The following is a 25,318-nucleotide window of genomic DNA, read 5'->3' as shown; positions in this document are numbered from 1 at the left end:
TCTTTCTTCCTTAGATCTAAGTGTAATCAAGCAGTCTCTCGGGGTCTTTCTATCCTGCTTTTTGCCCAATCTGAAGGCTGTTGTAATTTTAAATTCGTCTTCCTCCAGATCCCAGCAATCAGCAAACTCCTGTGTTAAAAACTCCGCAAGGTTGTCACTTTCGTTCTCTGGAATCAATCTCAATTTCAAATTTCTCTCTTTTCTCTGTAGTTCCCACAGAGCCAAAGTTGCGTCGTGCTCATGGACCTTCTTGGCAATCGGTTCTAAATTCTCTTGTGTCTCTCCAGCGATGGCTCTCGCTTCTTCAGCAATTTTACGTGTAGTAGAATTTTCCTCAACCAATTTGTTTATAGATTCTGTATTCTGGTCTAGTCTTGCTGATATTTCTGTTAATTTTTGTGTATTTTCTGAAGTCTGTTTTGTCAGAGACTCCAGGGATTGATTTATCTTGAGCAGGGCTTCTGTCACGGCTTCCATAGAGACAGCTGTCACTTTTTCTTGTCCTGTTATTCCTGCAAATCTGGCAGTTACGCCTGTGATTGAGCCTCTTTTCTTTAGCTGTTGTTGCTGCAGCTGGTGCTGTTGTTGTTGTTTGGTCTTGGCTCTTGTGACTATCTCTTCTTGTGAGCCACTCATGTCAAGGTCGTTTCCCACGGGAACTGTTCCCCACTGGAAAATTCCACTGTCTTAGGCTGTGCCAACCTTTACTTTACCCTCTAGGGGGAGCAAATCAAAATGGCCAAATATAAAATGTCCAAATACAAAGGCAAAGAGAATATCCAAATACGTAGGAGAGAGAGAAAGAGAAAAATTAAAGCAAGTGTAGCTGGAGGCTTGTAACTGCAAATTGTCACAATTTCCCAGTAGATACTGTCTAGTGTACTGTATCCAGGCAATGCAGAAACTTTGTATCACAATGTAACTTTCACAGGGAAAAGTCAGTTCAGTGTCCTATTATCCTAAAAGGCAGACCGTTTCATACTCTTAGACAACTGAGGCAGCAGAGGGTTTTTCTTTTAAATAAATCATGCAATTGCCAAAGTCTCTTTTGCCTCCCCTCTGCCCAGCTAGCTAGAGGGGAGATCTAAAGTCCAAATGTCAGGTTTGATTAAATAAAAACAAAGTCTTTAACGGATGCAGCTTTAGAGTTCTGTTGCTTTCACTTTCATGCAGTCGGGGGGAGGCAGACTTCCTTGATTTTGACCTCCCCGCTTTCAGCCAAATCTCCAAAATTTAGATCCAAATAAAAGTTCCGTTTTACTCACGGGTTTTTTCTGTCCGTAATTTACAGGAAGGAATCGGCGCTCTCCACTAATAGCGACGCGGCTTCACCCTGCGGGCTGGGTAGCGATTCTCAGCACCGCGCTCCCCCGATGTCGTTCCAGAGCCTTTAAAAAGGCTCTTTCTGCGGTAAAGGGGGGGCGCTTTTGGTGCCCACCGAATCTCCTCGTTCACAGGCTTCCGCGCCTGTGATTTTAGGGGTCCCCCGCTTGCCGTAGCGGGGCAGACCCGAACTCGCAGGGCAGTCCTTCTCCGGAGCTCGGAAAAAGGACCGCCATTAGCGCTGGCGCCGACCGGAAGTCCTCCAACAAGAGATGTCTAGTCTGCCATCTTTCCTCCTGGAAGTCGAGGGCGTGACTGCATTTCATTTGCCTGCCTTCTTCTCTCAAGCCTTCATGGTTGGACCAGGTCCTTCAGTTCCAGCTGTTCCACTTCCACATATGGAAGTAAGAAGTGGCTTGTTGGAGCTCCAGATTGGAGCAAAAGGGCCCAAGACTTTGTGACCGACTGACAAGCCTCTACCCTTGTTGAGAGGCAGAAATAATGCCTGACCTCTTGGCTTCCCCACTGTGCCTCTCTCCTCCTCTGATTCTTTTCTAATGTCTCCCATGCCAAAGCAGAAGCCCGCCTGTTACGAGGAAGTTGACTGAGGATGTGAGGAATGCATTGAAAGAGATTTAGAGTCTTCCTCTCAGCTACAGAAGGCAGATCTTTCTCGGAGAGAGAACAGCATTGCCTTTTGTTGGAGATTCTCCTGGATTCTCAGACGCAAACAAGCATTGGGATGTTGATAGCTGACAGTTTCAAGATGCAGCAAGAGTAACATCCCAGGAAACCTACAGCAATTGGGCCACAATGAACCCATTTCCAGAGTCCTGAGTAATCATTGTTGGTGACTTGTGGAAGTCCGCTGGTAGTTCACCACACGTCAACCAGGGTGAAATATCAGCAGAGTATGCAGAGTCCCAGAAGAGCCTTCAGAGAATTCCTGCTCCCAGCAAAACAGCTTCTTCCAGAGTCCCCGGTTAAGGGAAAATCTCCTCTCCCAGGCCGTTCAAACTAACAAAGTGTTTATTGTCTCCGGATACAAGCAAAGCTAAACACTACTATCTGCTATATACAATTCCTCTGGTCTTTGAAGGAAAGATACATATGTACAGAGATCCACTAACACTATCACCATGCTAGCTAACACTGCTGTGTATAACCTACAGCCTCTTCCCTTGATTCTCACAGAGTCAGACCCTGGCAGCAAATAGGATAGCAGCAGGTTTTGCAACAGGACACAACCATCAAAGACAGGAACATGATGTAATCAATGCCCTAGAGACTATTATACCTGGTTCTACATTCTTGAACCAATTCTTGAACCTTGCTGGTGTTGCTATGGTAAACCAGTGCACAGAAGATCCAGATGTGGGAGATGCACTTCTCAAGAATGAAGCAGATGGTGACTGCACTTTCCTTCAAGCTTCCATTGGGTGGCTGTTCCCAGTTTGCATTATTACAGAAGTTGGATGAAGCAGAAGCAAAGTTAAAACATTGAAGTGACCTGCTCTGGTATTGCATTTTGTGTGTGTGTAGGACGGTGGTATGTAGAAACATAATGGAAATCTTCCCATGTATATGGGTACATCTAAAGTTCACAGGCCAGAAGAAATTAAGAAGCCAGCACCTGCTTGAGTGAGAGCCAACACATTGTCCCTTGTAAATCAGGAAAAGATGGCCCTGCATACATATATAGATGGAAATGCCTGCTCAACCTCACCAGAGCTTTAGGGAAAGGTTTTCAGAACTGCCACACTGGTGGGCAGCTACTGGCAAATGAAGGGCAAAAGCATTCCTGCTCTCCTTCCCTTCCTTGGCCTCAAAGTGCTGATTCTGATCATCCTTCTTTCCTCCCAGGCAGGCTAGCCCAGCTAGTCCAGTGTCTGCTGCAGCCACCCCCAGAAAGGTAAACCCTACCTCTGCTTTCACCTTCTCCTGGGTGTGACCAGCGTCTCTCAGCTGAAGATCCAGCTCACAAGTAAAGTGCTCTTTCAGTCCCCAAAGAGAGTTCAGTTCTGCTTGCTCCATCTCCTGTCCTGGGAGACAGTACCTACACAAAGGGAGGAAGGGAAGGCCAGTCAGAAAAGGTACAAAGGCTGCACAGAAGAATTTGGGGAAAGGGAACAAACAAATTGGTTTTAGGGAAGCGTCTGCTGTAGCTTTGCTTGGCATCTGGCTCAATCCCTTGTATCTCTAGCTAGGAAAGGATCAGGTGATAGGAATTGTCTTCCTTTCTCTGCTGAGAGAACTGTCCTCAAATGGGTGGACAGACAGCCCGACCTGGTAAAAATTATCTCTCCCTCTGCTCATCTAGGCCGACCACTCACTCACTCACACACTCAGGAAAGCAGTGTTCCCCAACCCCAACGGTTGTTTCTTTCAAGAGGCTGCTGTGCGCATACCTTGTATACCCTGAATGGGCACCTCCAGGCATGATGCATGGCTGCAGCTCTAGCACTATTTGCCCCTGTGAGTCACCAATGAGCATGCCGTGGCCTGGAAAGGGCTCTAGGGCTTGGCTGGAAAGGTTTATGGGGTCTTAGTGCAGTGGCAAAGCATCTGCATGACGTGCAAACGGTCCCAGGCACAACCTCCAGCATCCACAGGTTAGGATGAAAAAGACCCTGGAGAGCAACTGCTAGCTCTGAGCTAAGCTGGACTAATAGTCTGACTCAGCAGAAGAAGGCAGCTTTCTATTTTCCTCTGGAGCCCCAACCGGCAGGCTTTGTGACCACCTCGTCAAAGCAATGCCTGAGATGCTTCCCCCCCCCCCCCCGACACACAGGATCCTTGCTGAAGTTTAATCCAGGCTCTCTGGCTTCTCAACATCCCCACACTGGGGGTGGCAGCTCCTATCTATATATGTATAGCTATTTCGGTCTGTGGGAGGAGATGTCAGCATCTTTCACTTGCTGTGAGTTCCAAGAATACTTTTTTTTGAGACAAGTCCTTTGTATTCTGTTGGAAGGGAACGGGATGGGGGAAGAGACATTCCCATTTTCATAGCATTTGATAGGACTCCACTTGGGACTGGGGGTAATATCTCCCCTTCCTGAACAAGAGCCAGGCCTTTCGGTCGGATGAAAATCCTGCCTCTCAAGTTCCAGAGGGAGGGCATTAGCAGCCTCTGGAAAGATGAGAAAGAAAGAGAGCTCACGGACACAGCCCAAGTTTTCCTGCCTCTGAAAAATGAGGGGGGGAAACAGGTTGCAAAGGTATACCTAACACTGCATTTTCTAAAAAGAGGAAATGGTTTGCAAGTTTAGCTACCTCTGCTGAAGGTGGCATAACAAGGGAATGGAACGTGTGTGTTAACCTTGAAAACCTCTCTGTTCACAAGCCCTCTCTCTCTCTCTCTCTCTCTCTCTCTCTCTCTCTCTCTTTCTTGTATGCACAGGCGGGCACGCACATGCACACTTCCCACGCAGAATGCTGGTTTGCCCACTGGGAACTCTAACCCTCAGGCTAACCCTACAGCAAGTATTAACCTACTTATTGCACCCGGAGGCAACGCAGAGGGGCAGAAAGGGCTGCATTTGGGGGAAGAGGATGAGCAGAGCTTAGCTCCCTGAAATCATCTGAAGGAGGCAAGCAAGGCAACTTAATATCGGAAGGAAGGCAATTCGCAGACAGACGTTTGGAACGGGCAGAATGATGAAACAATTATTTGGTGGCAAATTTGGCTGGTGCTTCCTGTAAAGAGAGTGAATATGACCAAATCACATGACTGCACCCAGCCTGTGTCAAGAATATGAGTTTTTTCATCATTAAAGTCAAGAGCCAAGCAGGCCATCAAGCCACTACGTAACAAAGTATGGATGAAGACCCCAGGGGAAACCAGAGACGACACTGGTAGGCAGAGACTGGGGAAATCTATGCCAAAGGGCGTGGAGAGCCACAAAGCATCTGCATTAATCTAATGGCCCAAACCACTCTGGAAGCCCTTGGCTGAAGCAGGGAGGCAGATACAGTGGTGCCCCGCAAGACGAATGCCTCGCAAGACGAAAAACTCGCTAGACGAAAGGGTTTTTCGGTTTTGCGTTGCTTCGCTAGACGAATTTCCCTATGGGCTTGCTTCGCAAGACGAAAACATCTTGCGCATTTTTCTTAAAGCCGCTTGAAGAGGCGCAGTTGCGACGGACCGTGCTTCGCAAGACGAAAAACATCGCAAGGCGAAAAGACTCGCGGAACGAATTATTTTCGTCTTGCGAGGCACCACTGTAATGTCTTAACTACGTTTTCCAGGATATTGGAGGCCCAGAAGATGTCCCAGAGGAATTCTGTCACAAGGTCAGTGCTTTAAAATATGGAGTCCAGGACCCTCTAATATCTATTACAGACTGGAGTACAGGGCAAAGAGGCTGATTTGGGTGGGAGGGGTATCTATATATCTAGATCTCCTGTTCTGAGGCCAGCCAACCCCTGGAACACCCAAGAGGTAATGAACAAACTTAAGTCTTGGTTTGTTTGTTTTTAAATGATATTTATTAGAGGTTTAATGATTACAGAAAAAAGAAGAAAGAAACAATAAAAGTTAAACAGAACAAAACAATACCTTACAATACATCAAAAATAAAAACAAAAACAAAAAACAAAACAACAAAGAAAAAGACAAAAACATTTAAAAACACATCCAATATTTCCATATCTTTACCTTTCATTTACTTGTTTCTTCGACCTCCTCACACCTCCCTTTTTTGTATTCTAGTTCAATTATCTATTTCAGCAAATCCTTTCCATCTTTCTCAATTTTTGTTCTATAATTTATCTTAACACAATCTGACCTTAAATTTTCCACTTTGGCCCATTAACAATATATTTTTGCTTAATTCTTTATAACATTTCTGCTAAAGCCATATAACTTCATTCCAGCATCCTTCTAACATTCATTAATTTTGCAATATTTCTGTAAATATACTTTAATTTTTTTCCAATCTTCTTCCACCGACTCTTCTCCCTGGTCTCAGATTCTGCCAGTCATTTCCGCCAATTCCATGTAGTCCATCATCTTCATCTGCCATTCTTCCCGGGTGGGCAAACTTAAGTCTTGTCATTGGCACATGAGAGAGCCCCAAGAGACATTACTAGAGTTCTCGGGTGGGGTTCTGAAGGGGGGAGCTCAGGACCCTGAAGGGTTCAATTAGGAATTGAAGAGAATTGTTGCTGGTGATACAAGATTGGGATGGACTGAATAACCTGAAATGGAGGAGGCCTGATCATTAAAGAAAAGAGGAATACCAAGTGTGACAATTTGGGAAAGCTCAAAAGAAAACTCAAGAACGCAAGTGAATGATGGGAAGCAGCAAGGCTGGGCTGCAGCCCCAAAGGAGAATAAAAACTTCTTTGGTGGAGGGATTTCTGTGCACATGGAATTGGGTTACCAGTACACAATCTGATCACTGTGGCTGTTCCTTGAGAACCTCAGCTTCTATTCCGAGGAGAAACCACCTCTCATTGCCTCTCATTTCTTTAGCCACCTCCATGAAGCAAAACTAATGAGCGAAATCCTCCTAGAAGTCAAACACTGAGTTTAGAATAAAAACACAGAAATTTAAAATGTGTATGCAAAACAAACACATTTGTGCATATTCTATTTCTCACACAGGGTTTGAATCTTTAATGTGACAATTGGTTTTTCCAGACTTGGATTTTTTTCTCCACGTTAATAAAAGAAAAATGTGTGAAGTGCATCTGCAAGGTGGATCATGCCAAGGCTGGGAGTAGTGATCTTTTTAGACATTTGAGTTTCACTCACATAGTTACAACCAGGCATCTCCTCCCTGGCACAATATGGGAAGGAACAGAACTCAGTGGCAGAGCATCTGTTTGTCATGCTGGAGGCCCAGGCTGAGTTCCCAATGGCACCTCCTGGCATCAGGTGACACCAAAAGTCTTTCTCTGGCCAAGACCTTGAACCATACTGGGCAAGATGGACCTGATGTAAGGTAGCTTACTGACATTCAGAAACAGCAGCTGCTAGCTGTCTGATGGAGGAATGGGCCATGCAGCCTTTTGTGGCCAGCCTCTGAACTGTATTGTCAGGTCAGGGAAGCGTAGGCTCCTATGCTCTGGCTTCCAAGTTCTCCTGCTTCTGGGCACTGACAAGGCAGAGAGTCCAGCTGGTACCAGGGTAGATAAAATTCCACTTTTTAAAATTTAAATCGCATTTTTTAAAAACTGATTTTTTAAAATTAAGATTGGATTTTTAAAATAAAATGTTTTTTTTGGGGGGGGGAAATCTTTCTAAAGAGTTTTCTTTACATAGTAGTCCAAAGGCTATTCATCAGGAAATAAGGATTTCTTTTAAGTTTTTCATGTGTGCTGAAACTCAGTTGTTGTTTTGTTTTTTTTAAAAAAGATTAACCACATCACTTAACAAACATGGATACATATGCTACAACATTATTGTTTTAGTTAAATAAATTGTTTAAATTGTTATTAAGGAAGTGATTATTTTTCTCCTTCCAATAAAGTACAGCAGAAAAGTTGTCAAAATATAAACAGTTAACTTATTAAACCTCACAATAATTTCATAATTATCTATGTAATTCTAATAGTATAACCAAATCAGTAATTTTTGATATAACTGTAAAAACTACTCTAAAAAATTATTCTTCCAAAAATGAAACCTTCATCTGGTTGTAAATATTAAGATTATACCAGCAGGAATATCTTTCTGTAAAAAAAAATAGTAATAATTAAATCAAGTCTCAGTGACTAGTGATTTAAATCAAATCCACTCTAGCTGGTACTCAGACACCATAGCTCGTTTCAATGGCAGGACTGATTCAGAGGCCTGTGCTAAGGGAATCTGTGTGGCTCACCAAAGTATCTTGGTGTATTGGTAGTGCCCTGAGGGGTGGCTAACACCCCAGAGGACAGGATCACACTTCAAAACGACCTTGACAGATTAGAGAACTGGGCAAAAACAAACAAGATGAATTTTAACAGGGAGAAATGTAAAGTATTGCACTTGGGCAAAAAAAATGAGAGGCACAAATACAAGATGGGTGACACCTGGCTTGAGAGCAGTACATGTGAAAAGGATCTAGGAGTCTTGGTTGACCACAAACTTGACATGAGCCAACAGTGCGACGCGGCAGCTAAAAAAGCCAATGCAATTCTGGGCTGCATCAATAGGAGTATAGCATCTAGATCAAGGGAAGTAATAGTGCCACTGTATTCTGCTCTGGTCAGACCTCACCTGGAGTACTGTGTCCAGTTCTGGGCACCACAGTTCAAGAAGGACACTGACAAACTGGAACATGTCCAGAGGAGGGCAACCAAAATGGTCAAAGGCCTGGAAACGATGCCTTATGAGGAACGGCTAAGGGAGCTGGGCATGTTTAGCCTGGAGAAGAGGAGGTTAAGGGGTGATATGATAGCCATGTTCAAATATATAAAAGGATGTCACATAGAGGAGGGAGAAAGGTTGTTTTCTGCTGCTCCAGAGAAGCGGACACGGAGCAATGGATCCAAACTACAAGAAAGAAGATTCCACCTAAACATTAGGAAGAACTTCCTGACAGTAAGAGCTGTTCGACAGTGGAATTTGCTGCCAAGGAGTGTGGTGGAGTCTCCTACTTTGGAGGTCTTTAAGCAGAGGCTTGACAACCATATGTCAGGAGTGCTCCGATGGTGTTTCCTGCTTGGCAGGGGGTTGGACTCAATGGCCCTTGTGGTCTATTCCAACTCTATGATTCTATGAAAGACACCGAGCAAATTCCTTCCACTGAAAGTATACAGGGGGATTTAATCTACTTAGCAGGGATTAATCAAAGATTTGTTAAAAGATTTAAAGATTTTGCGCACTTTGCCCAGCAATGGCTGTGGAAGGCAATAAGCACAGAGTCGCCAAAAGGGTTGAGCTGCCAGGCTAGTTCCTGTGGCAAGAGCAACTCTACCTCAACATAGACATAATAGCCTTCTACTACAAAAGGCTGGAAGCTAACCAGGAAATGGTTCCTACTGAAGCAAGAAGCGGTTTAAATTTACAAGACACAATACCACCAACTTAGAGTTATCAACGTTACCTTCTACCTGCTTACCGCCAGCCACCTAAGGAAAGTCATCACAAAGTCTTAATGATGCTCCCATGGAATGCTCCGAGTCAAGCTTTGGTCAACCTCCAGAGCAGAGAGTTTAAAGGAATGTTTGGCTCTTGTTCCAAGGGCTGCATGCAAAAACCATGCAGTCAGAACAGAAAAACTGCCCCATTTCCGGGTGTACATCAGTCACCGTGGGGCTAGAAGCCCAGTGCTTGGAGGCCATGAAACACTGCACTGTCCAGACCCTTCAGTCAAAGAAAGAGATGAGCAGGGGGGATCCCATGAACCCCCCCGAAAAGCCTTGGAGGAAGAGGGGCCTGGAATGTGCCTGCTCCACTCCCTCTTTTGCCTACTCCAACTCACCCCACCCCGAGAGGATGTTCCCCTGGACTGCTCTCTGTGTTGTGCGGTGCTGCTGCTGCTGCAGTTAACCTGAGCAACGCCCTCCCAGGGTGGGAAGAGCAAACTGGGCCAGGTCTGGCCTGGGAAAGGAAAGAGTTGAGAGGAGGAAGGGAGGGAGGGGCTTTCACTGGTGTTCAGAGGGAGCCTCTGCACAGGACAAATTCACAGACAGACACTGGCACTCATAAATTATACAACTCATTTGCATATTCCAGTCATGAAACATTATGCAAATACTGCCTGATTTGCATAATGGATTCCAGTCACCGCTTCAATTGCTTTGTGTGTGTGTTTTTTTAAAAAAACAAAACGAAATAAAAGGCAAAGGCTGGTTCCAGCTGGCCACCCCGCCTCGTCTGCTTGGCCCTTTGCCTCCAGGGGGTGGGGTGGGGGGAGGCAAAAGCACCCTAAGCCCTGGCATGAGAAATATTGCCCTTAATTGCAACCCACCAACTTGGACCTGGTTGAGATTCTTCACCAGAAGCCACGCATCTGAGCCAATTAGGGAGGAAGAAATGAGGAGGCAAGACCAGGGAAAGAGGGAGACGTTTTCCGTCATTGCTAGCATGGCTGGAGGTGGGAAATCCTTCCCTTCCTAACTGCTTAATTATATACAACAGAGACTATCTCTGTATTTGGTGATAATAAGCCAAGCTGGGGGTGGGGGACACTTCTTGTCTCCTCAGAGCTCAGAAGAGCTTTCGTTTTTTAGAAGAGGGATGGGAGGAGGGGCTCCTCTGATTATTTATAACGAACTGTAATAGCAACACATTGCGAAGGATGAGATGGGAGGGTGTCGCTCGCCTTCCATCAGCAGCCAACGCTGCTCACTTCTCCTGCAGGGGCTGGCTGCGCTGCGCTGCTGTGGGCGCCTCCCTCCTGCCCCCCTGTGAAAGGCAGAAATGTGCCAAGCGGCTGGCGTCGGCACCCTGTGGGAAAAGTTGACTGTAATTCTTTTGCTTTTAAAATCAATTAATCCGTGTGTTAATTAACGTCAAGTCGACAGAAGGAGGAGGGGAGAGTGAGAGAGAGAGGGTGGGTGGGAGGGAAGAAAGGAAAGAGCTGCCTGCAAGGGCGGATGGCAGACTCGTTGGCACGGTGCCATCCATTCAGTGGCAACGCCACAGTTTCGTGTGATAAGAGCAGCAGCGGGCATATGTTCTGGGGGTCCTGTACGTGGGCCAGACAGTGCGGAGCAGCAAAGGGAGATTAGCCAGAGCCCGGGAGCAGACAACAAGCGGCAGCCGAGGGCACGGGGTGCCAGGAGGAGGAGGGCAAGCTCGCCTCTCCCTTGGACTCCAGAGATCCAGGGGCTCCCCCACAGGCAAGGCGCCAACTGGACCCCTCCGCCATTTCAGCTTCATTCTGCTGCAGTGGAGCCAGCGCAACGGAAGACAAAGGCCGCCATTTCCGCCATGATGCCACTCCCAAGCCCAGGCTGGCATCCTCGAGCCTTTAAAAGAAGAAAGGAAAAGAAGGAGGCGCCAAGAGCAAAAACAGCCCCCCGTCTGCTTGCCCCTCCTGCGCTGCTGTGCCAGGGGCAACTGGGCATCTGTCGGCGTAACAGAAGGCACGCAAGTGGCTTGTTCGCTGCAAGCTGTTGGTTTGTTCGCCAGGCAGGTTCATTTATAGCTAGAACCAGAAAGAGAGAAGACACTCCAGCCCAGTCAACAACCAGCTAACTGGAGACAGCCACCATTGAAGAAGAGATGCCACAGGAAGCATCATGAACGCAGGCTCTGGCTGATACCAGCTGCCAGTCAGTGGACCAGAGAGTGATGCCAAACCTGCAGCAAAAGAGAGAGAGGAGATTGGGGGGCGGGGGTGGAGGAGGACGAGCTGGAAGGTCTCCCGTAAGACCTTTGAAGGCAGGCAGAAAAGAGCATTATTTGGGTGTTCAGGGCTGGAGAGAGAACATTTCGCAATGCTTCTCTATGGACGCGTGACTGCTGCGTGTGAATGCGCACCTGAAGGCACAGACACTGGCACACACAGAGATAGGTATGTACAAGACGGGTGTGCCTGTATGCCCACTCGTTTGAGCATGCACTCAGATTTTATCCATGTGTGCATGCTTGCACACACATGTTGATGCCTGTGTATGTGCACGTGTGTAAGTTAGAAAGTACAAGTGTGCGAGAGCGAGTGAGTGAGAGAATGCCCGTGTATACACTTGCCACTTTTAACCCAGGTATACACAGATGTTCCCCCCTCCACCCAGAAAAAGCAAACAAACCCACCCACCCACCCTTCTTCAGAAGCAGTAGCAGATTTATTTCCATGCGTTGCTATCACCAGGGAGATGAATGGGGCCGATGGGACGCCCTTTGCAAGATCCACTATGGAGTGTGTGTGTGTGTGTGTGTGTAGGGGGGGGAGAAAGAAAAAGAAAGAGGGGGGGAAGAGAGAGAATATATACCACTAAGATCTGCACCAACTTGAAAGCAGAGCGAGATCTGGAAGGTGCTACTCCTGACGCCCAGGTGGCACCCCAGACAGGCCAGGTCCAGAGTCCCACTCTGTGGCGCCGGAGGCTCTCTGGGGCTGCTTTGTAGAAAAACAAAGCTGCTTACTTACACTGTCTGTGCTGTTGTGGATCCTGAAAGGCTTTCAGCTGGCATCGGGCGCTGAGCCAGGGACGGGTGCTGGAGACAAAAGGAAGACACAAAAATAAAGTCATGCCACGGGAATATTAATTGGCTTCTCACTTAACGGGAATTTACAAAATATGCTAAATGGGGGTTTGTTTCCCCTCTTCGTCCGAAAAGAAACCCACTGAAGAGAAAAGCAGAGATTGGCACGCATCTCTTTTGCATGGAAAATACTGGTACAGGATTTACTGCCAAGCGGCAGACATCAGGATTAACAGCAATGGCATCTTTTGGGCATCTTTTTTTCTTCTAATGAACAAGCTTTTGCGTTTAATGAGGAATAATCGTTTTGCTAATGAGCTCTGAAACGTTAAGAGAAAAGAGGGGTGTTCTGTTAATCGCCCGGTGCAGTCGCGTGGCTGGATTACAAACGGAATGCAGGACGAAAAGGGGGGTGGGAGATCCTCCTGGAAAAGCAGCAGCCGAGAGATGGGTGCTGGGTCACCCGCGGTGCCCGCTCAAGCCTCCACACATCCGGCCAGCAGCAGCTTGGGTTTCTCAAACTCCGCAAAGTGGATATCACCGTCAAAGCGCGAGGCACGGCTCTTAATGTCTCCAGTGTTTAATCATCATACAGTAGAATGGTTTTATGCATATTTCATTTGCATATCATTAAGGCAAACTACAGGGGGATGGTGAGCCAAGAGAGGGGCAACGTTGCGGGCAGGGGCGGGGGTTGGGGGCAACGAGAAGCCTGCCTATCTGCCTGAGATGCCAGGAGCCAGACCTCAGTCCGCCTTCCATTTGGAAAGCTTTGAAAGTGGGATATAACCTGGGATACCTCCAATTCCAGCAGCGGAGCCTTCAAAGAGGGGACTGAGGCCAAGCCTGACTTGCGCTGCCAGGAGGATCGCTGGCTCCAGGGGAATGCCCTGGCAGGTCTGCCCTTCTTCACAGGCATTTGGGATCAGATTAATTCTGGAGACGATGTCAAGGGTGTGTGTGGGGGGGGGGGCAAAGATATCCATGCGGGAATTGCAGCCCACCCTCTTATTAGCAAACAGTTGGGTCTCCTCTGTTTTCCTCCTCTGCTTGCTTTTCTTTTGGTGTCCCCACTCAGTCACTTCATCAATTACTTGCCGGCTGAGATCCTTTTGCCCTGGCACTGGCCAGCCAAGGAAGGCACCAGTGGCGGCAGCTGCAGCTGAATACAGGGGATTCTTTGTGGCTCTTAGACATGGCCAACGTCTTAATTGGGGGCTTTTATCACACGCAGACAACAGCAGGATTGTCACTGCTCCCTTTGGCTTTTCATCGGATGCTGGTTGGTTTTGGGGGTGGAGGGGCTTTCCTGCCAGCAGAACAACCATTGTCAGCTTCACAAGCTGCCATACGGTGACATGCTCTTGGCTCACAAGCAGAACTTGACTGGAGAATTTTAGATAGCAGAATTTACCCCCCTCCTTTCCCAGCTTTCCCTCTTGGGCAACTATGAATATTCGGATGAGTTGAAATGGGAGGGTGCCGTTGATGGTGGAGCTGCTGGTGGCAGTGGTGGCAGCACAGGGAGTTGAAGGCAGCCAGAACTAGGAAAGCACCGTCTTTTTTGGGGGGGGGGGCTTGCTGCATTTCCTCTGCTTGTGCCCATAGCGCTGCGGCACATGCAGATGTCGCTGTTGTTCTTCATAAAAACATAATGATATGCAAAAGCATAACGACCCCATTGGGGCGCAAAGCATCAATGAAATAACAGTGTTAGGACAGAGGGAGGGGGAGGAATGATGACAGACACCCGACTGAAGGAATGTCCACATAAATTATCTTTATTCAAATGAAACAGAACTGGTGGAGAGGAGGGAAGAGATGGTGAGTCATGAGTCACATGGAGTGCAGGCCAACTTTGAACGTGCCAAGGGGAGGAAGAGCCTCTCTGCCACGCCCAGAGAAACAGGCAGGGGAGAGAAGGCAGCTGAGACAGCGTGGCATTTCCAGTCACATGTTTCACTAGGAGGCTCTGGGGGCATTCCTGGGCAAGGGACTTTCAGCGCTGCTCCAGCCTGGACTGGCATTTCCACAGCGGATGCAGAGAAGCCTCACAAGGAGAAGGGAGACGAGGCAGCAGCACTGGTTCCACAGGAGCTGCTGAGGGTGAAACTTGGACCAGGCCAAAGACGAGCAATGGCTGCTGGAAAGAAGGCAAGCTGGGGCCCAAGGCACCCATACCTCTGAGGACTCTGCCCACTCCCATGACAAGCAGATTCCCCAGAGGTGGACCGAGGAAGCTAGCAAGTGGGGCTGAATTAGAGACCCCCATCATCCTTTCCCACACCTGGATTTGGGGGTCACTGTCCTGCTCAAGGTGAATAAAAGAGGCCCACACAGCGCAGGCAGTGACTGATATACTGCCCCTGGAAAGGAAAGGAAACCAAAGGGAGTAAAATGGGGCTAGGGTCAAGTCCCTTCAGAGGGCCCACCTGTTGTTTTTAAGTTACAAAGAAATTGCAAAGCAGAGATGGCACCACAAAGTCCAAAGGGATGGAAGCAGCATCATGGAGTCCAAAGCAGGGTTGCCACACAGCTTATTTTGGAACAGACAAAATATTAGAATTACGCCAGGGGTGAGGAACCTCCAGGCCCTCCAGATGCTGCTGAACAATAGCCACAGCAAGCATGGCCAATGGCTAAGGGTGATGGGACTTGTAGTTCAGCAACAGCTAAAGGGCCAAAGCTTCTCCACCCACCCATTATCTAGCCACACAAACACCAGAAATATCTGAGAAGATTACAAGGGATTCCTTTTTTATTTTTAAAATAAGTAAAAAAAACCCACATTAAACCAAAAAGAAGTCTACTGAAAAGGAATCCAAAGAGATAATAATAATAATAATAATAATAATAATAATAATAATAATAATAATAATAATAATAATAATAATAATAATAATAATTTATTATTTATACCCCGCCCATCTGGCTGGGTTTCCCCAGTCACTCTGGGCAGCTTCCAACTGAATATTAAAAACAGTACAGCATCAAACATTAAAAACTTCCCTAAAGAGGGCTGCCTTCAGATGACTTTTAAAAGTAAAATAGTTGTTTATTGCTTTGACATCTGCTGGGAGGGCGTTCCACAGGGCAGGCGGCACTACTGAGAAGGCCCTCTGCCTGGTTCCCTGTAACCTTACTTCTCACAATGAGGGAACCGCCAGAAGGCCCTCGGCGCTGGATCTCAGTGTCCGGGCTGAACGATGGGGGTGGAGACGCTCCTTCAGGTATACTGGACTGAGGCCGTTTAGGGCTTTAAAGGTCAGCACCAACACTTTGAATTGTGCTCGGAAACGTACTGGGAGCCAATGCAGATCTCTCAGAACCGGTGTTATGTGGTCCCGGCGGCCACTCCCAGTCACCAGTCTAGCTGCCGCATTCTGGATTAATTGCAGTTTCCGGGTCACCTTCAAAGGTAGCCCCACGTAGAGCGCGTTGCAGTAGTCCAAGCGGGAGATAACTAGAGCACGCACCACTCTGGCAAGACAGTCCGCGGGCAGGTAGGGTCTTAGCCTGCGTACCAGGTGGAGCTGGTAGACAGCTGCCCTGGACACAGAATTAACCTGTGCCGCCATGGACAGCTGTGAGTCCAAAATGACTCCCAGGCTGCGCACCTGGTCCTTCAGGGGCACAGTTACCCCATTCAGGACCAGGGAATCCCCCACACCCGCCCGCCCCCTGTCCCCCAAAAACAGTACTTCTGTCTTGTCAGGATTCAACCTCAATCTGTTAGCCGCCATTCATCCTCCAACAGCCTCCAGGCACTCACACAGGACCTTCACCGCCTTCACTGGTTCTGATTTAAAGGAGAGGTAGAGCTGGGTGTCATCTGCATACTGATGAACACCCAGCCCAAACCCCCTGATGATCTCTCCCAGCGGCTTCATATAGATATTAAAAAGCATGGGGGAGAGGACGGAACCCTGAGGCACCCCACAAGTGGGAGCCCAGGGGTCTGAACACTCACCCCCCCCCCACTTTCTGGACACGGCCCAGGAGAAAAGAGCGGAACCACCGTATAACAGTGCCCCCAGCTCCCAGCCCCTCTAGACGGTCCAGAAGGATGTTATGGTCGATGGTGTCAAAGGCCGCTGAGAGATCCAGCAGAACTAGGAAACAGCTCTCACCCTTGTCCCTAGCCCGCCAGAGATCATCAACCAGCGCGACCAAGGCAGTTTCAGTCCCATGGTGAGGCCTGAATCCCGATTGGAAGGGATCCAAATGGTCCGCATCCTCCAGGCGTGCTTGGAGTTGTCTGGCAACCACCCGCTCAATCACCTTGCCCAAGAATGGTAAATTTGAGACTGGGCGATAGTTGGCCAAATTGGCTGGGTCTAAAGATGTTTTTTTTAAGAAGCGGTTTAATGACCTCCTCTTTCAGCGGGTCTGGGAAGGCTCCCTCACAGAGGGAAGCATTCACCACCCCGCAGAGCCCATTGCCCAGCCCTTCCTGGCTCGCTTTTATCAGCCAGGATGGGCAAGGATCAAGGAGACAGTGAAGGATCTGTCCACATGATGCAGTGGATCTAGGTAACACTGGTCTTGGGTTCAAACCCCTCAGGGGTCTTGGTCCCTGTGCCATATGTTTGGGCTGTTGGGAGGACAAAATAAGACAATCTCCATAGATTCTAAACCTATACTGATTGGAGTGATGGAGGGACAGACAGCTGCCTTCTTTTGTGTCAGCCCAATAATATCACCTGCTCTGACTGGCAGTGACCAAATAAGATATTTAGGGGCCGACACCCCTAAATATAGAAATTGCATAGAAATTGCACAGAACCATTCATACCAACAGGCCTGATATTCTCTTCCATGAATTTGCCTAATGCTCTTTCAGGGTAGAGGCGGATGGACCAGTCTACGTCTGTCTCAGGTCAATTTCCCTGGGGCTCAAACATGAGCCTTTTCTGTTTGGATTTTTGCACACTTTCCAAAAGAATATACAAAAGATCCACATGTGAATTGTACACATTTTGTACACAATCTTCCCATAAAACACATGTTTTAGATGCATTTCACTGCACTGTTCCTCCTAAAAGAGACAAGTTGTATACATCTTAACATAAAATAAGTATTTTCACACACACTTCTCAGGACCAAAACAGAATCACAAAACCCAGAAAAGTGTGAAATATGGCTGAGAGCTGAGCTGTAGGCAAGTTCAGGAAACATTGAACTGGGTCAGTCTGCTGCAAAAAGCTGACCAGATTTGATCACTCTATCCCCATTTCAAAGCCATATAAAGCAGTGGCTTTCACCACATTTTGAAGCAGTGAATTCCACAAGTTAACCTTTAGTTATTAAAGAAGTTCCTTCCTTTGGCTGTCCTAAATGCTATGCCAGTCAGTCAGTTTCACTGCATGGTCCCTAGTTGTAATATTATGAGGATGTGCTTTCTCTACACAATGAATAAACCTGTTATGTCCTTTCACCATCTAATGCACATGATGCAAAATCTGCAAAACCACACATTCTCCACTATCAGCTGCATATTGCAGGAGTCAGTAATATGTATCCCAAAGTTGGCAAATGACCCAAGAGATCTTCTCTTACATAGTCTTCTCTAGGGTTACTGAGGCCACTTGCACAGATATTTGGACAATTGCATCTTTACAGGAATATTTTGGAATATTCCCCAAACCTCTCTTTGCTGAGCTAGACAGAGCCCAACCCCACTGGCCTTATGCTCTCAAGTTGGGACAACTCTAATGGGATCATTCACCATCACTACCAACCACCAAGTGGGGAGATGTAGGTATGCCACACCTTTCCTTGGGAAGGTCATTTTTTATATTAGCTTTAAATATGAAGTAGTTGGGGGTTCTCTTTTTTGTTTTGCTTTTAAATGAGAGAAACCCATGGCCACCTTGTATTTAAAAATAAGATGGTAGTTCAGCCATGCTCCTTAAATTTAATCCAGCCTTTAGAGGCATTTCCCCCCTCCCCCAGATTACAAAAACCAGAAGACAATCTGACACTATTATCATAGGTATCACATATGGCATCATGGACATCCCCTTGAAATATAAATACAACCGCTCACCAAAAGATATCCACATGAAGACATAGGATGAATGGAAGACATTATATTTCAGACCAGTTCTGCAAATGTGGATGTCTCACAATTTGGAGGAATGAGGAATGAGAGAGCCATTGTGTGGTGTGTGTACATGTACACTGCACTTTTCTGTTAAGCTGGCAAAGAGGAAGACGTTTCAAACTGTATTTTGCTCTGCTTCTCCTTTAAGTGGGTGTGCAGCAGTCTCCTTTGAGTGGGTGCCACTCCCCTCCCTGCGTAACAGAAAAGTGCAACCAAGCCCAGCACTAAGCAGGATTGCTCTCCCTTTGCAATGGATGATGTAAAAGGAGAATGATCCTGTCTTCGCACTAGGTTCTCCTTTGTGCAATGCTTCAAAGGTTCCTCTCCCCCACCACCCGTAAGAATTTAATAAGACCTTTCATAATGCAATGCAACACAAAACAAACTAATCTAAACAAAAACAAAGGAAAAGAAAAAGAAGAATGCAAAGTTCTCTCTCACTGGGAGATCTTAAATTGTCCCAAACAGAAAAAGGTGAACCCTCCCAGCTCTCCCCTGGGAGATTCCCTTTCTTCACCCAGCCTCCCACCCTAGGAGATCTTCCCTTCCCTGCCTCTCACACAGGGTCCTTCAACAACCATCCATCACCTTCATCTGTATGCAAACCCCTCATTAACCCTGAGTAGAGGATAACAAAAAACACATAGAAACAAAGCAAAGCAGAAGCCAAAACAAAGCAAAAAAGAAAAAATAACAAGGAAGTAAAAATATTAAAGGAGTAAAAAATAACAACAAAAAAAGGTAAAGGTAAAGGACCTCTGACAGTTAAGTCCAGTCGTGAACGACTCTGGGGTTGTGGTGCTCATCTCGCTTTACTGGCCAAGGGAGCCGGCGTTTGTCCGCAGTTTTTCTGGGTCATGTGGCTAGTATGACAAAGCCACTTCTGGCAAAACCAGAGCAGCACACGGAAATGCTGTTTACCTTCCTGCCGGAGCGGTACCTTGCACTTTGACGTGCTTTCGAACTGCTAGGTTGGCAGGGGCTGGGACAGAGCAACGGGAGCTCACCCCGTCGCGGGGATTCAAACTGCCAACCTTCCGATCGGCAAGCCCTAGGCTCAGTGGTTTAGACCACAGCGCCACCCACATCCCAAAAAAATAACAATAACAGAATATAAAAAAAGAAATAAGTAAAAAAGGACTTCCAACTATGCACCTGTCAGCTGTATATACAAGAGTTCTTCAAAATTTTCAAATGTTCACTCCAGGGTAGTATCCAGGTGTTCCTCCAGTGTGCATGCACATGAAAGCTCATACCAATAACAAACTTAGTTGGTCTCTAAGGTGCTACTGGAAGGAATTTTTTTATTTTGTTTCGACCACGGCAGACCAACATGGCTACCTACCTGTAACTCCATTTGCTAGGCAATGCTTTTCCAGTCTTCAAGTCTAGGCATTTCAAATTCATTCATTTTTAATTCCAAAAAGTCCAAAAGAGGTTCTTCGATTATTACTATTGATAAAAGTCAATAACAGTCGTTTTCCAGACTAACATAACAATTTTACCTCCAGTATTGAGAAACAGTAAATCCTTGGTCTTTATTCCTTCAAGAGTCTCTTTGCTGTGGTCATATATTGAAAAAATGATCCGTAGTTATTTACTTGTGTATAATCCTTATTTCACACCCAGATCCTTATCTTCCTATTTTCTGTTGGCCATCATTTTCCATCCTAACCTTTTTTAAAAAAACATAGTTTCCATTTCCTCTTCTTCCATTATTTTTCCAAGAATGTTGCGAGAGGCTTAATAATTTTTTCTTCTAGATTTAGTTCAAATTTTATAGTCATTTCTTTCCTAACTCTATTTCTGCCAGCTTAGGATATTTCTTAGTCTCTCCATCCGTGGTTTCCTTCCCCATCTCCAACATCATGACTCCAGCATTTAGTTCCTTCAGGCATGTGGAGGTCCTCTCGATTTCATCATCCATAGCCTCAAGCTTAACTATTACAATCTACTGCTCAGGCAAACCACCACCAGTATTCTTTCTCAAAGGCTGCATATTTTCTCCAGCCTCAACTTTGTCCAATCCTTTCCATTTACCATTTTGTGCATCTCCACTTTTAGTTCTTTTCAGTGCTCCTTCAATAATTGTTGCATGACACCAATAATCAGTGGGGTGTTTTTCAGTATTTTTCCTATACTGAGTGCTTTCCCTGAAATCCATAGTCCTTGCTTATCAGGAAGTTATATTCTTAACATTCCACTCTCAGAACAAGCTGTCACATAGTTTCACATTACAAGCAGCTCATTCTCCAGTCAAACTGAGGATTAAGAATAGAATAAAATAAGATGAAATTTTTTGAGTTGGGGAATCTCTTAGATGTTTAACAACTTTCTTTGGGACGTACGATTAGACTTGCAGGGGTCAGCAAACTTTTTCAACCAGTCCCTCAGACCTTGTGGGGGGGACAGACTAGATTTTGAAAAAAATAATGAACAAATTCCAATGCCCCACAAATAACCCAGAGATGCATTTTAAATAAAAGGACACATTCTACTCATATAAAAACATGCTGATTCCCAGACCGTCCGCAGGCTGGATTTCGAAGGCGATTGGGCCGAATCCGGCCCCAGGGCCTTAGTTTGCCTACCCATGGATTAGAGCATGCTTTTTTGTTTTGTTTTGAGCCCTTTAATGGCATCTCGTCTTAAACCAGCTGTTGGGTCAGAGAGAGAGTCTCTATAGTAATTTATAGGAGTTTCAGAAATGATTGAAGAAAGGGAGGTTGAGCTGATCTTTGCCCTAAGGACTGACACCTAGGGCTATTAAGTGGTGTTTGGGCAAGATTGCAGTTCTTCTGCTGCCTGGTCATTCACCTTGAAGATTTCTCAGTCTCACTATGGGAGAACAGTCCTTCCAGAACACTGGAAGTTAATCCCTGTTATCTCTGTTCTTCAGAGATAATACAATAGGCAATAGCTATCATTAAACATCACCTAATTATCTCTGACTTGGAACATTGTCAGGAAATGTTTAAACAGCCATGATTTCTCACTGGAAGTCCAGTGCTTCAAAGGCTCCTGATAACCAGGTAGTTGTCAGGTGTCTGGAGAGCTGCAAAAAGCAGGTTTAAGGCAAACTCTTCCCTGTCAGCCAAGCCCCACCTTAGCTTTACGACATCAGGTTTAGAGATGGGCATGACTTGCCCCAAAGAGGTGGCAAGTGGTGGGCCAAATGGGTAAGCCTGGCAGACCATGCCTGTCAAGCAAGATGGAGATTATCCCCCGCCTGGACTAGGTGCTGGAATACTCTAGCATTTGATATAATAAAAATAAAAAAAATCCTTCCAGTAGCACCTTAAAGACCAACTGAGTTAGTTCTTGGTATGAGCTTTCGTGTGCATGCACACTTCTTCAGATACACACTATTTGATATAATAGACTGACCCAGCAAGTTGCCATGGAAGGTGAGCCGCATGGGAGTGTGACCCTGGGCAATTTGAAACCTTCCATATGCCCACAACTTAAACATGTGAAAGTTTTAGTCTGTTTTAAGTCTATTTCTATAATTGATTTATGTTGCACATTGTCCTGAAATTTGAAATCATGAAGGGTGCTATAAAATAAACTTTAAATAAAAAAAAAATCTCTGCTATATGAAACTGGTGACTGGAAAGGCATGATTTCCACAGCAACACATTCCAGCCCTACTAACCCTAAACCATGGGTAGGCAAACTAAGGCCCAGGGGCCGGATCTGGCCCAATCACCTTCAAAATCCGACCCGCAGACGGTCCGGGAATCAGCGTGTTTTTACATGAGTAGAATGTGTCCTTTTATTTAAAATGCATCTCTAGGTTCTTTGTGGGGCATAGGAATTCATTCATTCCCCCTCCCCAATATAGTCTGGCCCCCCACAAGGTCTAAGGGACAGTGGATCGGCCATCTGCTGAAAAAAATTACTGACCCCTGCCCTAAACTAAAAAGACCCAATCTCTTTGGCCTTTCTTCCCAAGACAGGGGCTCTGACCACTCCCACATATTTCCTGGTTGCCCTTTTCAGTTCTACAGCATCCTAATTCAGATGGGATGAGAGGTGGCACAATCTTCAGTTTGGATTACTATAACATGCTCTACATGGAGCTCCCTTTGAAAAGTGCTTGGAAACTTCAACTGGCCCAAAGAGCTGCAGCCAGATGGTTGACCAAGGTTGATTATAGGGAGCATAAAACTCCATTTTTACAACAGCTCCACTGGCTATCCATCTGTTTCTGGGCACAATTCAAATTGCTAGGTATGACCTATAAAGCCCTACATGGCTTATGCCCAGGCTATTTGAAGGACTGTATTCTTTCCTGTGAACCTGACCAGGCTCTGAGAGTTTTGGGGAAAGTTCTTTTCTCAGTCCCACCACCCTCACAGGCATGCTTCGTGGGGATGTTGGAGAGGGCCTTCTTGGCGGCTGCTCCCAGACTTTGGAAATCCCTTCCTAGAGAAGCTAGACTGGCTCCCTTTTCTTGTCCTTCTGCTGGCAGGTGAAGACTGTTGCATTCAGACAGGCCTTTGGAAACTGCTTTTTTAAAAGAAAAGAAAAGAAAGGGTGGGTTTTAATAGTGCTGTGCTGTTTTTCTTATCTGTATTTTAATAGATTTGTTTTTATATTATGTTAACCCTACTAGAGTTTAATTAATTTTTAACAATTATCTTTTACATGTTTTCAGCTTTTTGTATTTTATTTGTGTTCTTTTAATTTGTGTAACCTGTCTTGAGTCCCAGTTTGGGGAAAATGTGGGTTATAAATAAATGTAATAGTAACAACAACAACAACAACAACATGTTTATAGCCACATACCACGACCCTTGCAGAAAACAGCATCTCTTCATGCTTCCAGAAAAGCATTGCCAATTCCATTTACTCCACATATACACCCCTCTTCTTAAAAATCACAAAGCAGTTTACAAGCAATAGTATAAAATACCTCACCTGCAACAGCTAATCAAAAACAGTACTGTACAACCAGCTCATCAGCTCTAAATATCAGCATCAGTATGTTATTATTATATTAATAATAGACTACTCAGTAAAAAGCCGCCTTGAAAGCCTCATCAAAAAGATCTGAAGGCTGGGTTGAAAAGGTGTGTATTAAGTAACTGGCAAAACTGGCCCCAGGCCTGGCTTCAGCATCCACTGTGTAGCTTCTTTCATGGGCAGTAGGGCTTTGTCTGCAATCTTGCCTCCCCACCCAGTGGAGGTCTCATGTTAAAAGGGACCCTCCAGATTTCCCTACATATCACCCAATACATCAGGTATGAGTACCTTCTCTTCATAAACTTATGTAAACACATCAAAGGCTTTTGAGGTGTCCATAGACACAAAAAGGAAACCCTTTAAAATAAGGAAGGGTCAAACAGCAAGTTTAGCTTAGGAAGAGGTTTTATATAACAAAAAGCTCTAGAACAGATGACAGTGTCAAAACACAGCAATAAAGGTAACCAGGGTTAACTGTGGTGGGGGTGGGAGGCAGCTTTGTTTTTCCCAAACTGGAGGGTCTGCTGACCATTCTGTTTGTTTCTCAGCCAAAGATTTAGATTGCTGACCCTGGAGCTGCCAGGACTGGCTAAAGATGCTTCAGCATCTCTGTACTTTTCTGCATCTCAATTCACTCTGACCTCACTATTTACAATCCTGCCCCCGCAAACCGCATGTACATAGCCTTGCAACTGAGGATAGTCCAAAAGAGCTTGCACCTTTAAAAGACTGTTAGTCTTTCAGGTGCCACAAGTGAGGCCAGGGCCCCCAAACTTGGCTGTCTAGATGTTAGTACACTGAGCAGCGACAGCAGCACCAAGGAAATGGTTGGAGCAAAGGCCTTGAATAGGGCCCCCTCCACGCATAGCTTACAGTGTAGAAAGAACAGGGAGGTGGGGGATTTACAGAAAGCCCAGCAGCAGCAGCAGCTGAGAGAAGCTGTATAGAGGCCAATCTGGGGCAAGAGCAAATGGCCCTCCACCACCCCCCCAAGTAGAAGCATGCTCAGAAGTGAGCCCAGCACCACCTTCTGAAGGCCAATAGACTCCAGACTCCAAGAGCAAAGCTGCAGATGGCTAAGAGGCATTGTGGCTCTTGCCGAGAGAGAGAGCAGAACACTGTTTTGCAAACAGATGCACCATGGAAGAGAGGAACGACACACACCTGTCATTTGGTGTTACACATAAGCAGTTTATTAAAGAATTAAATATTTATAGACTATAAAGCAAGCAGGGCGGTGGGTTGAAAACAGCGTGCTGAGAGGGGCATTATAAAACAATGAGGCTGTCAGTGATTGATCAAGTATGGAGAACACAAGCGTGTGAGAGAAGCACTGCGCCAGCAGCAGCAGAGGCCCCCGAGTTGCAGGAGCCTATCTGGGTTACTGCAGGAAGCCTCCCTTGACTGCTGCTAATGGAGTCAAAAAGGGCTAGAGAAGAGTCCAGGTTGTTGAGCGCTGGGCCTGCTGCACAGCCCAAAAGACTTCCTCTCCAAATGGGAGCTCCCATGTCCCCACTTTGTGATGCATCTCCCTCCCCCCCCCTCACACACACACACAATGCCAAACGGGAGCAACAGAATACAAGTATTTTAGTCTAATAATGAATGACCACAGTCTGGCTATAACAGTAGGCCGGGGGTATCTAGAAAATAAAACTGCATTGTATAACAGAAGCCAATGAGAGTTTTATAGAGTAATCGCCATGCAAGCCCATCCTTAATCTCCATTTCTCATGGAATTACTAAACAGGCAGACCATGGGACCACTGTGGACAAAGCATATCTTAATTTCTGCAAAGCACTTGACAATGTTCCCCCATGATATCCTTGTG

General features: G+C 46.1%; 1 protein-coding gene across 6 annotated transcripts in view; it reads right to left on the bottom strand.

The window, feature by feature from the left end:
- The window catches only part of PMFBP1 (polyamine modulated factor 1 binding protein 1), an 87,904-nt gene that overhangs the window by 36,294 nt on the left and 26,292 nt on the right, over positions 1–25,318 (bottom strand). For all 6 annotated transcript variants that reach the window (XM_081202552.1, XM_081202556.1, XM_081202551.1 and 3 more), the window contains exons 4-5: positions 12,357–12,424; positions 3,247–3,379 (exon numbers count right to left, since the gene is read on the bottom strand). In XM_081202552.1, coding sequence (XP_081058678.1) covers positions 3,247–3,379; positions 12,357–12,424 — 201 coding nt within the window. The remainder of the gene's footprint in view (positions 1–3,246; positions 3,380–12,356; positions 12,425–25,318) is intronic.

The sequence above is a fragment of the Podarcis bocagei genome (assembly GCF_964188305.1).
Source record: "Podarcis bocagei genome assembly, chromosome: 7".
Lineage (NCBI taxonomy): Eukaryota > Metazoa > Chordata > Lepidosauria > Squamata > Lacertidae > Podarcis > Podarcis bocagei.
This window is presented reverse-complemented; position numbering and strand designations above follow the sequence as displayed.